Below are 13103 nucleotides of genomic sequence, written 5' to 3' on the forward strand. Positions count from 1 at the left end.
AATAGGCTTACATGGTGTGTTTTGTATTACCCTTAACAAAGAGGAATGCTGCCAGCCAAAAATAATACAGATTGCACGGTTTTTCAGCAGGCTTTTAAAACTCTTTCACTTTTGAGGAAAGTTGCAGAGCGTTGCAAATCTGTGTGTTCCAGGCCCCTTGTAACAAAGCAGTGGGAAGGAGCCCTGGAATGTTGCCACCGTCTGGGGAGTCTTACTACTTACTCACTAGTGCTACAAAACAGGGTGTATGGGTATTCTACACTGGTAGAAATTGGCTTGCCTATTTTATTTCATTTTAAAAATATAAATAGGGACTCGAACATCAGGTGTTCACCTGTTTGCCAAACAGTGAATTTTATGGGGCGTTCGCAGCAAATCCAAGCACCCCATAATGCACTGCAAGACCGCAGTGCATTGCTGTATGATGATTGGCCAAAGCATACACCCGACCTGCATGCTTTGGCCAAACACAGCACGCTCCTCAGTGAGAGCCATAATTGGCCAATCATGGCTCAGGGGGACTAAGTCCACGTCCCACACTATATAAGCCTGTATAGTGTGTTATAGTGGACGGAGATAGAGAGATTGAGCTAGATTAGGCAGGTAGGTTAATAAGTTAGTGGTAGTGTATTTGATATATATATATATACTCTGCATTCAGTGTAGCCTATATATACAGTGCATTCGGCGGTGTACAGTTTCTAATACAGTGCAGGCGGTGTACACAGTATATAATACAGTGTGTACAGTTTCAAATACACTTCAGGCGGTGTACACAGTATCTAATACAGTGTTGTGCGGTGTTAAAAAAAATACCCATCATGTCTGGAAGGCCTCCAAGGAGAGGCAGACACTCACAGGGAACTAAAAGAGGGCAAGCAGCCTCTGAAATAATATTTAATAGGAGGGCCCGTTCCTGCGCCCAACAAGAGTAACTGTGAGGGGTTACAGTGTTCTGGCACCACCAACACCTAAGGCCCAATGTTTCTGCCCCTGTTTGACAGAGGCATGTAATTACAATTTTTGAAATAATATTTAACAGCAGAGACTGTTCCTGCCCCAACAAGAGTAACTAGAGGTTACCGTGTTCTGCCATCTCCAACAACTAAGGCCCAATATTTCAGCAGACTATATAGTGCAGTCCGTATAGTATATATACTGCAGTTCAAAGTATATAGTGCAGTCTGTATAGTATATACACTACAGTTCAGAATACATAGTACAGTCCATATAGTATATATACTGCAATTCAGAGTATATAGTGCACTTAGTGTAATATATATAGTACAGTGCAGGGTATATAGTGCAGTGTACAATATATAATATAGTGTATTGAAGTGGTTAAGGGGAGCCCTATGACAGAATTAAGAAAAAAAATGGCATGGGTTCCCCCCGTCCATACCGGGCCCTTTGGGCTGCCATCGCATCATCGCTACTTGAAATGTGTATGGGTCCATAAGCTGTACCACCAATTACGTTCCAAAACTGCTTACTATGTCATCTGACCAGACCAAACATCTGCAGTCCTTGGAAGAAAAGGCCCTGGCTGGGTATTAGCCACAAGTGCTTAAACTTGTGCAGCTGGTAAGCGTGCACTTTGCGTGGTGGTGGATTTACTGCGTTCACAAGATTTTCACTGAACCTGTGGTTGCTAGTTCGTCCTTCATTGAAGGAACCATCAGAATCTTAGATAGATATTGGAGGACTCTAGTTTGGGACTTCCTTAACATTTTCAATCACTTTTTCTTTTTCTTTTTTTTGTTTTGTGTTCACTTATTTGGTTAATATGTCACTTTAAGAGCACAGCTTACTTTTTATCCATTTACATAAATTTGTTTAATTCAGTTAATTCATTTTCAAAATTTGTTTAGTTTATTCGAATCGATTCAAATTTTCCGAATTCGGTCAAATTGAACTCAATTCGACCGAATTTGGAAAATTCTAATCAATTTGAATTCGAATTGCATTCAAATTCCATTTGAATTGAATTTCATTCAAAATTGAATTTATTCATTTCGAAATCCGAATTTTGGAAGATACTGTAGTTATATTATTTCTATTCCATTCTATTCTATTGTTTTTTCTATTCTTTTCTATTACATTCTGTTGTTTTCTATGCAAATTCAAATGTATTCGATTTGAAATTAGAATTTCGGAAAATGGTCATATTGTTATATTCTTTCCATTGTATTCTATTTTTTTCTATTGTTTATTCTTTTCTATCATTTTATTTTCTATTCTTTTCTTTTCTGTTCTATTCTAATTCTAATATATTCTATTCGAAATTAGAATTTCGAAAGATGTTTGTATTCTTTCTATTCTATTCTTTTCTTCTATTCTATTCTATTCTTTTCTATTCTAGTCAATTCTATTCTTTTATTTTCTATTCTAATCTAATCTATTCTTTTCTATTCTATTCTAATTCAAATTTATTCTATTTGAATTGTAGGAAATTGTTATATTCTTTCTATTCCATTGTTTTTTTATATTGTATTCTTTTATTTTATTTTCTATTCTATTCAAATTTGAATTTACTCTATTCAAAATTTGAATTCCGGAAGAAGGTTATATTCTTTCTATTTTATTCCATTCTATTCTTTTCTATTGTATTCTAATTCCAATTTATTCTATTTGAAATGTGAATTTCAGAAAATGGTTAAATTCTTTCTATTCTGTTTTTAATTCTATTCTATTCCTTTAATTTCTATTCTATTTTATTCTGTTCTTTTATTTTCTATTCTATGTTGTTCTATTTTACTCTATTCTTTTATTTTCTATTCTATCCCTTTATTTTCTATTCAATTTTTTTCAAATTTTTTATTTATATTCTGTTTTGCTCTATTATATTCCATTCTTTTATTTTCTTTTATTTTCTATTATATTCATTTATATTCTTTTCTATACTATTCCTTTATTTTATATTCTATTTTATTCTCTTCGGAAATTTGAATCAAAAACTATTCGAATTCGAATTTTGATCGAAATTTTGTTACGTTATTTTGGATTTGTTTAAATTCGTTACTATTGTAATTCAGAAATTGGCATACATCCGAATTTCTGAATAACAAAAAAATTTGTCCGAATTTCAATTCAGAACGAAACAAATTGAACATGTCACATAGGGATCAAAGCTGAAAGAGTATTTCTTTTACACTATGTTTCCGTTTTGTATATGCCTTAGTTTTATCTTTTTGATTTTTAACAGACTTAGCAACTGATAGTTTTCAGTTTTTTCAAATAATGCACTTCCTTCCTTCCTAATCCATATCCTTTTTGCTCCTTTGCCCTAAGCTACTTGCCCCTCCCTAGATATATACTTATTAAGATCCGACTGCAATGGCAACTGTTGTTTTATTTTACCTGTGGTGCAGGTCCTCTCTTTTCTGGCCACTCAGGAGCAATTTTAACCACTTGTCGTCCAACGCATAACGATATACGTCGGCACAATGGCACGGCTGCGCAAATGGGCGTACCTGTACTTCACCTTTAAATCGTGGGCTAGTGGGCTAATCGCAGCGTGAGCGTGCCCGCTGGTCCGGCAGACTCAATGTTCGCCAGTGGGCCGCGATCGTGAGGCAGAATGGGGAGATGCCTATGTAAACATTTCTCTGTTCTGCCTAGCAACATGACAGGGATCTACGGCTCCCTGTCATCGGGAGCAGTGATCTCTGTCATGTTCTAGTGAGCCCATCAACCCTACACTTAGAACACACCTAGGGAAAACATTCAACCCCTTGATCGTCCCCTAGTGTTTAACCCCTTCCCTGCCAGTGTCATTTACACAGTAATCAGTGCATTTTTATAGCACTGATCGCTGTATAAATGACACTGGTCCCAAAATAGTGTCAAAAGTGTCCAATCTGTCTTCCGCGATGTCGCAGTCATGATAAAAATTGCAGATCGCCGCCATTACTAATAAAAAAAAAAATTATAAAAAAATGCCATAAATCTATCCCCTATTTTGTAGACGCTATAACGTTTGCGCAAACCAATCAATATACGCTTATTGCAATTTACATATTGGCCTAAACTGAGGAAGAAATTGTTTTTTTTATATATTTTTATTGGTAATTTTTTGGGGGATATATATTATAGCAAAAAATTTAAAATATTGCTTTTTTTTCTAAATTGACGCCTCTTATTTTGTTTATAGAGTAAAAAATAAAAAACACAGAGGTGATCAAATACCATCAAAAGAAAGCTCTATTTGTGGGAAAAAAAGGACGTTAATTTTGTTTAGGTGCAATGTCGCATGACTGCGCAAATGTCAGTTAAAGCGACACAGTGCTGTATCACAAAAAATACTCTGGTCAAAAAGGGGGTAAAACCTTCCAGGGCTGAAGTGACTAAAATTAAATAAATATTTAGGTATATGTAAATAATTTGCTTACAGGGTTTAAGGTTCAAAAGCAAAAAATGAACATCAAAATTTGATTTTTTTTTTTGTTTTTTTAATTAAAGAGTTTTGAGTAATTTTTCCATTTTTGTTAACATCAAAGCGTGATATTTTTGAAAATCAAAGTGAGAAATATTAACTAAAAGTGAAGAACAAACACGCAGTAAAAAAAAAATCCTTTAAATTAACTTTACGCTACCCCCTAAAGGGCCGCTGGATTTTCAGTCCCCCTATTCCTGCACATCAAGGCAACACACATTTTCCAACTTTCATTCAGAGACAAAAAATCAGTCCATGGGCTTGTTTTTGTTGTTTTATTGGGGAAAACAATTTTAGGGCAGAAGGATTATGGGATGCCCAACTTGACTTGAAAGAACAACACGAGGACAACTTCCTTCACACTGTAAACTATATCCCTTTTGGATCAATAACAGGAAATGGCAGTAAGAATTCCCCTTATAGGAGCTCTGTGTCCCCTGGAATTTAGCAAAAGTCCCAACTTGCAGGAGCTCTGTCCTCTCTCTTGAAAATTCCAGCCCACCTGGCTGCTTGGTGAAATGTCCCAGGACAAGGAATTTGGTTTAGCTTGTTGGCACTGTCCTGGAAAGCTTGCTGAATATTGCAGCTTTCTCTCTTTTTGGCCCTGGGGGTGTAGAGGTACTCACACTGTCCCTGGAAATCCTGCTGCTTTAGAAGAGACTACTGTTCAGGCTGGATTTAATGCGGTTCTAAAGGCTAAAGGTTTTTATACCTTAATGCATTCTATGCATTAAGGTAAAAAAAAAAAAACTTCCCCACAGCCCCCCTCCACCCTCCCAGATACTTACCTGGCTCCTTTTTTGATCCAGCGCTGTGTTTGAGAACAGCATGGCTTCCCTCTCTCTACTTACAGACACAGAGACAGCAACAAGAGCCATTGGCTTCTGTTGCTGTCAATCAAATCCTGTGAAGAGGGAGCAGGAGGTGGGGCTAAGCTGCACTGTGTGTATCTGTGGACACACATAGCTTGGCTCAGGATCGAGCCCTTCCCCCATAGCAAGCACTTGCTATTGGGGCAGACACAGATGAGGAGGAGCCATTAGTGCCAGCAGGGGACCCCGAAAGAGGAGGTTCGGTATATGTAGTTATGCCTACATATATGCTCCCTTTTCACTCCTGCCATTATATTGACAGTAGTAATCAGCTAGAGTCACATAATCTATACTCAACTTGTCACAACCCCTTTAAGGCTTTAATAACCTGTGGTGTTTGGAGTGACCCCACTAAAAGAGCTTTAAAGCTGAGCTCCAGACAAGCAGATAACCATACAGGTAAAATATGCAAACTGTTTTGTATAAAATAAGTTTTTAATAATACATATACATAATAATTATATGCAAGACTCGGTATGGCTGAAATTATAAATACAAATATTACTCTTAAAACTATGGGGTTTTTTTAAATCTCAAACTTGTAGATCCTTTATCTTTTAATGCACTGTCACATATAGCACAATTTATATAAAATACAGTAAGTAGTATTTTGAAAGTTCCCCAAACATGAAAACTGCTAACCTTATAACATACAGTGGAAGTCTGTTAGAGATTTATGATTGACATTTCCTCAAAAAGCCCTATGACTTCAGCTGAATTACTATTAAACATGTATTGTTTTTTTCTTCCAGTACAGCATATTTCCAGCATATTTTGTGCTCTGTCAGCATTTTTTTTCAAGCATCGCACCATTTAGTAAAATTGTAAAAATAAATTTTAACATTTGTGTAAACTTCAGGGAATGTTAGTCTACCATCACCACCCCGTTCAACACTGAAGTGCTTCTGAAATCCAGCAGCTTCTAGAACTGACATAATAAATACAACTACTGTATGTCATTTAAAGGTAATCTAAAGAAGAGCTCTACTTTTACACATCAGAACAGGGCTGTATCAACTTTTTTCTCATTTTGTTTCTCTCTTCTGTCCACCCTTGGACTTTTTTAACTAAATCCAACAAGAGAGTTTTAAGAAATGTTGAGAGGCATCTTAGTTTGGGAAACATGAGCCCGTTTTTTTCTTTCTCTTTGGTGGTCTGTACATCTGAAAGTAGTTCTGCGTAAAATGAAGACAGCATGATGCTTCTAACAGCTCATTCTAGCAGTCCTTGTTACCAAAATTCACACAAGACACTAAGAGTGGAGTAAGAGGAAAAGGGCATAATATTGTGCCTAGTACAGCTTGATAACTAAATGCAGCCCTGTAGTAGGTTAAATAATCATATGTAATTTCCATTTGCTCATACATTTTAAAAGTATAGTTTTAATCTCTAGTAAGACCTCTTTCAGCCAGGAAAGGAGGCAGGCTCTATCTGATTTGCTATAGCTTCTAATGCACACTGTGAAAATCTAGCAGCGTGCAGTTAAACCATAGTAAGCCGTTTCAGTGCAGGAAAGCTTCCTGTACAATTGTGCAAGACTGAAGGTAAGGCTGGAGTTCACACTTCCTGTCCTAGGGTGACAATGCTCATTCACTATACAGTATGTATAAAGGAGCAGTATTGTCACCCTAGGATGCTCACTCCTGATTTAAACTACACAACACCTCCCTCTCTCCTCATCTGTGAAACATAAGAAGAGGCGTTATGTAATTTACAGGGTGTGACTGATAAGACCACCTAAGGTTTTGGTTTAGCAGAGGCAATGGGGGACATTTACTAAAAGTGGTTTACTCAGAATCTGGTGCAGCTGTGCATGGTAACCAATCAGCTTCCAACTTCAGCTTGTTCAATTAAGCTTTGACAATAAAACCTGGTAGCTGATTGGCTTCTATGCAGAGTTGTGCCAGATTTTGCACCATGCAATTTTAGTAAATAGCCCCCAATGTGTTGGTTAACTTACAAGTTCAAAAGCAACAGCTGTGTGTAGCCTCCCTGGCGGTTTTCCTGAGTGTGGCTCGGGGTTAAAATTCAGGACCATTAGCGGTAACCCCGAGCCACACTCGGGATTACATCGCAGGATCCTGGTGTGGCTTTACTTACCTTGTCCCCGGGATCCTGCGATGTCCCCTGCTGTGTCTGCAGGCTCCGTCCTCCTCCGAAGCCTCTCCGTGCCAGGCTCCGTTCCCTGCGAGCGGCGCAACGCACGGGGGCGGAGCCTGGCGGCAAATTCAAAAAATTGTAAAAACATAACACATTCAGTACTGTAATCTTACAGATTACAGAACTGTATGAAATTATTTCACATCCCTTTTGTCCCCAGTGCTTTGTCCTATGCCCTGCATGCAGTTTTATGTTATATATACTGTTCTTTCTGCCTGAAAACTTGAGATTGTCCATAGCAACCAAAAAGTGTCAGTTTACATCAAAAGTGGCTTTAGACCAGCTAGAAAACAGCAATAGTAAATTAGAACACTTGCAGAATTGAGCGATAGTGAATCGTGGGGAAATGTATTTTATTATTATTATTTTTTTATTTTTTTTATTATTATTTATTTTTATTTAATATATTATAATTTATGTTTTTGTGTTTCAAACTTTATCATACCCGGGATATCTACTAGACTCTTGTTTGGACAGATTTAAGTGAGTTATTGTTAAGAATTACAGACCTACAATATAAAACACCAAATTTCCATGCAAAATAATTGTACCGCTTTCAGCACCTAAAATCCGAAATAATACCGCCAGGGAGGTTAACAGACTAAAATGGAGCTCTACAACCTCTCCTGAACGATTTAACTTGACAGATAGTAACCCACGTTTAAAAACGTCCATATAGATTGACAGGAGGCTGTACTCTGCCAAAACATTTTCATTTATAAAACTGGGAAATTCCTCCTGTTGTAGGTCCTGCTGAGTGCACCTGCTTTATATTTTACATACTTTTTTATGGATTGCACCCAGGCCAATATCCCTACAAGTGTGTACTATAGCCCACCTCTATAGCCCACCTCTACACAACAAGGTATAAACAAAAGGTAGTGCTGTGTCTGGTAATATCTCCATTGTTTGCATATAGTATTAATTTTGTGAAGAATTTAGTTTCCTTGAGATTCGCTTCACAAGTGATGGATAGGGGGATTACAAAACGGATAAGTGGATTCGGACAAGGTCCTGAGCAATACATCACCACCTTGCCTTTCCACCTCATCCAATCAAAGAACACTTTCCAGGAGCTGCTGATTGTCTGTGTTTAGATTTCATTAGGCAGGATGCTCAGCATGGGATCTTTAACCAAGTGGAGATCAAGTAGTGGTGTCTACTACAATGATTTCAAGTTTCCAGGGACATCTGCCATGTGTGGTATAGGCCTAGTTAAAACAATATGACTGCAAAAATATACAATACAGTACGTGAAATGCTTCCAGCTCAGCCCCACCCCTTCTATCTCTTCATCTGCTCACTGACTTTGATTGACAGCAGCGGGAGCAAAATGACGCCCGCTGTTTTCTCAGCCAATGAGGATAAGTATTAGGGGGTGAGTGTGAGGGGGACTGCTGCACACAAACGGGTTTTTTTTTTCTTTTTTATCTTCATGCATAGAAGATAAAAACCTTCTGCCAATTTAACTTACATTTTTGAAAGGCACAGAGAATGGTGTTCACAGGCAGTGATTTTTGGAAGTTTTTTGAGTCTGTGCAGTGATGGTTATCACAGAATCATGCCTGTTTGCAATGCAGTGTGGTCTGAGGGCCTGAAGATCATAGGCATCCAATATTGCGTTTCGGCCTCGTCCCTTGCACACAGAGATTTCTCCAGATTCTTGGATTTTTTTGATGACATTATGTACTGTAGATGATGATAGATTCACAGTATTTGCAATTTTACATTGAGGAACATTATCTTTGCACAGATGGGGAAGCTCTGCCCATCTTTACTACCGAGACACTCTGACTCTCTAAGATGCTTTTTCTATACCTAATCATGTTACTGACCTGTTGCCGACTAACCTAATTAGTTGCAGAATGTTCTTCCAGCTCTTCCTTGTTAGTTCCATTTATTTCCCTTACTTTCCCAGCTTTCTGTTGCCCTGTCAACTCTTTTGTGATGTGTGGCTGCCATCAATTTCAAAATTACCTTATTTTTTTTTTAAATGGCACATTTTCGCAGGTTAAAGTTGTAGTAAACTCCCATGCATAATTCTTACCTATAGGTAAGCCTATAATATTGTTATTATTATACAGGATTCATATAGCATCAACAGTTTACGCAGCGCTTTACAACTAGACAGTACAAATACAATACACTTTAATACAGTAGGAATCAGAAAGCCCTGCGCCTTAGAGCTTACAATCTAGGAGGGAAGGTCAAGAGATACAAGATTTATTAACTGTGGAGGATGTGCTGATGGAAAAAATAAATGTACAGTTGTTAGGTGGGGGCCAGATAGGCTTCTCTGAAGAGATGAGTTTTCAGGGATCATCTGAAAGTGGACAAAGTAGGAGAAAGTCAGACATATTGGGGTAGAGCATTCCAGAGGATGGGAGAGGCTCTGGAGAAGTTCTGAAGGTGAGCATGGGATGAGGTGACAAGGGAGTTAGAGAGCAGCAGGTCTTGGGAGGAGCGAAGAGAACAATTAGGTTGGTATTTTGAGACTAGGTTAGTGATGTAGCTGGGGGCCAGGTTGTGGATGGCTTTGTAAGTTATTGTTAGTATCTTGAATTTAATTTGTTGGTTGAGTGGCAGCCAATGGAGGGATTGTCAGAGGGGTATAGCAGAAGCTGAGCAGTTTGTGAGGTGGATGAGCCTGGCAGCAGTGTTCATGATAGACTGAAGTGGGGATTGCCTATATAGAGGTAAGCCAATGAGGAGGGAGTTGCAGTAGTCGAGGCGAGAGATGACCAGGGAGTGGAATAGAAGCTTTGTGGTGACATTGGCTAGGAAGGGGCATATCTTGGAGATGTTACGGAGGTTGAGGTGGCAAATTTTGGATAGCGATAGGATTGGGGCCGAAAGGTTAGTTCAGGATTACACCTAGAACCTTGGCGTGGGGGGACAAGTTGATAGCTGAGCCGTTGATATTGACAGAGAATTCAGGGGAAGTGGCACCTGGTGGAGGAAATATCATATGCTCGGTTTTGGATAGGTTGAGTTTGAGGAAGTGATGTGACATCCAGGCTGATATGTCTGCTAGTAAGTTGGTGAGGAGACAGATGGAGAGAGCTAGGGGGTGGAGAGATAGATGTGGGTGTCATCAGCGTAGAGATGATATTGAAAACCATGGGAGGCAATCAACTGACCCAGGGAGGTGGTGTAGATTGAGAAAAGGAGAGGTCCAAGAACAGAACCTTGGGTGACCCTGACAGAGAAAGGAAGAGGAGAGGAGGAAGTAGAGTTGTAAGTGACACTGAAGGAGCGATGGGATAGGTAGGATGAGAACCAGTGAGAAGTACAGGAACGGAGACCAAAGGAGTGGAGTTTTTTGAGGAGGAGGGGGTGGTCCAATGTGTCAGTGGCACACAGGGTAGCACCGCTTTAACTGTGAAAGCCTCCAAATATGCGTGTTGGTTACTGGTACCTTCTCTCCAGGTGCCAGGTTCAGACGACCTCCCACTCGTCACAAACTCAGAATATGGATGTATGGAAAGAACCCACACTTTGGAATCCGTCCAAATTCTTTATTCGATAATCACCAAGTACAAAGTAACTGCTAACATGTTTTGGTGAAGAGCCATGTTCAGCCCTGTGTCAAAGGCAGCAGAGAGGTCCAGGAGAAGTAGTACAGAATAGTGGCTGTTGGTTTTAGCTGAAAGTAGGTCATTTGTGAGTTTAAGGAGAGCAGTTTGCATGGAGTGTTGAGGGCGAAATCCAGACTGAAGGAGATCAAGAAGTTTGTTCATGGTCAGATGGTCACTCAGTTGGTTGTAGACCAGTCTTTCAAAAAGTTTGGAAGAGAAGGCGAGTAAGGAGATGGGGCATAAAGTGGGGATAAGGCTTACCTATAAGTACTGTAAATATCGCCTAAATGTGCAATGTTTAGGAGATATTTACTGTATACTGTGCCGATTACAGCATCGCCACATGCGATCGGAAGGGCTGTTCCACGGGGGGTGACGTCATTGCAGCTCCAGCTACTCACACAGCTGGAGTCCGCAAAACCGGTAGGTAGACTGGGTGAAGATGGAAGCCTTCTCAGCAGTGACAGGCCGCCACTGGAAGGCATCTTTCTAAGGTATGTGCTAGTGATGCATGCTAGCACATTATGGCTTTACCTTGCAGGTTGCAAAAAAAAAAAACACAGCGGTTTACTACCGTTTTATACATTTGATATGTTTTCTATTGCAAATAAAATATGGGTTTATGGGATTTGCAAATCATTGCATTCTTTTTTTTATGTAGATTTTACACAGCATCCAAATTTTTGGAAGTGGGTTTGTACATACATTTTATAATGCAGAACAATATTTAGGATATACTTTGACTGGCTTCTATTTTTTCTATTTCTAGTTGAATATGATAAGGAGCTGTCACCCCGTCTAAGACATCATAAAGAATTCAAGTTTAATCTATCACAGATTCCAGAGGGAGAAGCAGTGACGGCTGCGGAATTCCGTATTTACAAGGATTGTGTCTTGGGCACCTATGAAAACCAGACTTTTTTAATCAGCGTTTATCAAGTATTAACAGAACACAAAAGCAGGTATTTCTCATGAAAATGTGTTTTAATGAGCTATTACCATTCAGGCCTTATTAACCGGGGTGCTAAGGCCCGTATACCATGAACAGGCAGTTTTTTCTGCGTCCTTAGTAGCCAGCAGGTGCTGCATGCAAGCAGCTCATTCATGTCTATAAGGATCCAGCAGCTGCACGAACACAGCTGCTTGTCCTAATGTGACAGACATGCAAGTGCAGGTTAAAGGAACCTAAAGCACCCTTGGGAAACCAATGCAAACCCAGGTAGGACACACACAAACTTGAGGAGAACAGTATCCTTTATGAACTTCTGCTGGTCTGAATAAATCTGAGCACAGCAGAGTTCACTGGAAGCTTTTTCTGCTGGTCTGAAGACATCCAATCACAATAGGGGTCACTGGAACCTTTTCTATCTTAAAAGGAGTGTTTTTTAATTTTATACTAAGGGACGCAGAATGAGTAATTTAGATACATAGGGTTTTGCTGCCACCTACAGAAGAATCAGACACTGGCAAAAAACAAACAAAAAAATGTTGAGCATAGAGTATAAGGTAACAAGATTTACAACATGACATCTGGGGATCACCTTAATGACCACAACCACTTTTGGTGAGGGTAAGGCAGGGTGAAGCAGAGGGCAGGGTAAATAGCAGCATGTGTAGCTTGCCCAACCAAACAGTGGGCATGGCCAAATTGTGCTAACAATGGGAGAGGCATAACACATAGAGTGCTGGGGTGGAGAGTAAGTACTGCACAGAATGTAGAGATCAAAAGTACAGTCATGTCCATAAATATTGGGACATCAACACAATTCTAATCTTTTTGGCTCTATATACCACCACAATGGATTTGAAATGAAACGAACAAGATGTGCTGTAACTGCAGACTTTCAGCTCTAATTTGAGGGTATTTAAATCCAAATCAGGTGAACGGTGTAGGAATTACAACAGTTTGTATATGTGCCTCCCACTTTTTAAGGGACCAAAAGTAATGGGACAATTGGCTGCTCAGCTGTTCCATGGCCAGGTGTGTGTTATTCCCTCATTATCCCATTTACAAGGAGCAGATAAAAGGTCCAGAGTTCATTTCAAGTGTGCTATTTG

The 13103-nt window shown here is 39.3% G+C and overlaps 1 protein-coding gene across 2 annotated transcripts in view; it reads left to right on the forward strand.

Moving 5' to 3' along the window:
* The window catches only part of BMP6 (bone morphogenetic protein 6), a 230309-nt gene that overhangs the window by 127948 nt on the left and 89258 nt on the right, over positions 1–13103 (forward strand). For both annotated transcript variants that reach the window (XM_073631025.1, XM_073631026.1), the window contains exon 2: positions 11815–12007. In XM_073631025.1, the coding sequence (XP_073487126.1) occupies positions 11815–12007 (193 nt within the window). The remainder of the gene's footprint in view (positions 1–11814; positions 12008–13103) is intronic.

This window comes from Aquarana catesbeiana, linkage group LG05 (assembly GCF_042186555.1).
Source record: "Aquarana catesbeiana isolate 2022-GZ linkage group LG05, ASM4218655v1, whole genome shotgun sequence".
NCBI classification, from domain to species: Eukaryota; Metazoa; Chordata; class Amphibia; order Anura; family Ranidae; genus Aquarana; species Aquarana catesbeiana.